The 2,447-nt window shown below is 46.3% G+C and overlaps 1 protein-coding gene across 1 annotated transcript; it reads right to left on the reverse strand.

Moving 5' to 3' along the window:
• Positions 1–610: 610 nt before the first annotated feature.
• Positions 611–949, reverse strand: LOC102241031 (protein p13 MTCP-1-like). The gene has a single exon (XM_005865987.1). The coding sequence runs from the start codon at positions 947–949 to the stop codon at positions 611–613; it is 339 nt and encodes a 112-aa protein (XP_005866049.1).
• Between the last annotated feature and the right edge of the window lie 1,498 nt (positions 950–2,447).

Below are 2,447 nucleotides of genomic sequence, written 5' to 3' on the forward strand. Positions count from 1 at the left end.
AATTGATTTCATACAGGAAGGGAGCGAGAAACATCAATGATGAGAGAGAATCATACATCGGGAGCCTCCTACATGCCCCCTACTGGGGATTGAGCCCACAACCAAAGCATGTGCCCTTGACCAGAATCGAACCTGGGACCTTCCATAGTCCACAGTCCAACCCTCCATCCACTGAGCCAAACAAACTAGGGCTCATTGGTTAATTCTTTTCTAAGCCCTGACTAGGAATTGAACCGTGATCTCCAGGTTCATAGGTCGTCCCTCAACCACTGAGAAACACCAGCTTGGCTTAAAATGCTTTTATTGATTTGAGAGAGAGGGGGGAGAGACAGAGACAGACAGGGAGACAAAGAGACAGAGAGAGAGAGAAAAAGGAGGAAGAAGAAGAAGAACAACAAGAAGAACAAGAAGAAGAACAAGAAGAGAGAGACAGAGAGAGAGAGAGAGAGAGAGAGAGAGAGAGATCAATGTGCCCTTGCAACCAGGGGGTGGCAGATAGAACAGCAAAGTTTATTAAAAAGGTCAACAGAACTATACACGTCCCACCAGCAGGCCAGCAGAGCAGGACTGGGGCTTAGGTTGACAAGGGCCAGGGACCCCATCACATGTCCTAGGAGTTGTTTATCAGCTCAAGCATCATTTCCTCCACTCCATCCTCCTTGACGTGGTGGACGATGCGCCAGAACCGTCTCATGGAATCCACGTACCGGTTGCCAAGCTGGAGCGTCCACCACGAAGGCATGTTGGTCGATGTCTGTGGGCTGGTGGTGAGTGTGATATGCCCACTGGGGATGTCTTTCTGGAGCAACCGTACTTGCAGGACACCTCCTGTCTCCATGACAAGATGCAGCCACGTGCGCTGCTTATCGTCCTTGTACACCGAGGGCCCACGGATCCTCAGGGAGATGGGGTGCAAGATGAGGTGCACCTTCGACGGGAGCTCGGCCATGACCCCTCCGTGGTCCAAGTAGCAACAGCCACAGCTTCTCAGAGCCTCTCGCTACTTTGGTCCTGGAATCGAAAGACAGGGGATCGGATCTCCAAACGCATTTTACCTTGGCTTTTATCTTAATGGTTTTTATGGTTGTGTTTGTGGTTGCCTTTGGTTTATTTTGCAAATTTATAAATCTCAACTTTTCTTTCTTTTTAGTTTTAGATCTCTCTTCTCGAACACCGTGTACAAAATGTACTTAATGTAAAATATGACTCTATGAATGTAACATGGTTCTATGGAATTTTTAAACACTTTTTATAATGACAGTTGACATAGAACATTAGGTTCATTTCAGGGGTACCCCCAATGATAAGACATTATATAATGGACTAAGAAATCATGCAATTAATGTCATACCCATCTGACATCATACACTGTTATTATAATAGTACTAGAGGCTCAGTGCTCAAAATTTATGCACTTAGTGGAGTCCCACAGCCAACCCTGCTGCCTCTCCCAGTCCGGGACCCCTTGAGGAATGTCCTTTTTTTTGATTAGGCCCGCTTCAGTGCTGCCTTGGAGGCTCCCACTACCCTCCTGTGCTCAGCAGGTGTGAGCCTGACATTTGGCTGAGTGGTGCTCCCCCTTTGGGAGCGCACTGACCACCAGTGGACAGCTCCTGCCATGAGTATCAGCCCCCGGTGGTCAGTGCGTGTCATAGCTACCAGTCGTTCTGCCATTTGGTCGATTTGCATATTAGCCTTTTATTATATAGGATTGACTCAATGCTCTACTTTACTGTGCCATGACTATACTTTCGTTTTTTTCATATAGTTTTACTGATTTCAGAGAGGAAGGGAGAGGGAGAGAAAGAGAAAGATCAATGATGACAGAGAATCATGGATTGGTTGCCTCCTGCATGCGCCCTACTGGGGATCAAGACTGTAACCCGGGCATGTGCCATGACTGGGAATCAAATCCACATCTCCTGGTTCCTAGGTTTAAGCTAAATAACTAAGACATGCCAGCCGGGCTCTTTTCATTTCTTTTCCTTTCTTTCCTTTACTTTTCTTTTTCTTTCATTTTCTTTTTTTCTTAATTAAATCTTTGTAGTTGGTTCAACTTTTCTTTTTGTCCTGACAACACCACCTGCTTTCTGATCATCTCAGAGGGAACTCACAAACCATAGAACTACCCACCCCGTGCATATAATATGCTTTACCTTTACCACCTGTCAGAGAAACAAGGCTAATGTTTGCATCCAGGTGGGCTTCTTAACAGTGGTCTTGCTTCTCAAGTGCTGTTGAGAGAGGCAAGACCATAATAATCAGGGAGAGACAGACTCCTGGGATAGCTTGTCGGGAAAACAGGAAGCAGAGTGACAGGTGAAACAGCACGTAGGATTCCTGAGGTCTCATGACATCACTTATAGAATGATCTCTCCATTCCCCAAACCTCAGCCATGCTCTTGGCAAGAGCTGTATGGTTTTGCTGCTAAACTCACTTCAGTCCA

The sequence above is a fragment of the Myotis brandtii genome, unplaced genomic scaffold, assembly GCF_000412655.1.
Source record: "Myotis brandtii unplaced genomic scaffold, ASM41265v1 scaffold2177, whole genome shotgun sequence".
NCBI classification, from domain to species: Eukaryota; Metazoa; Chordata; class Mammalia; order Chiroptera; family Vespertilionidae; genus Myotis; species Myotis brandtii.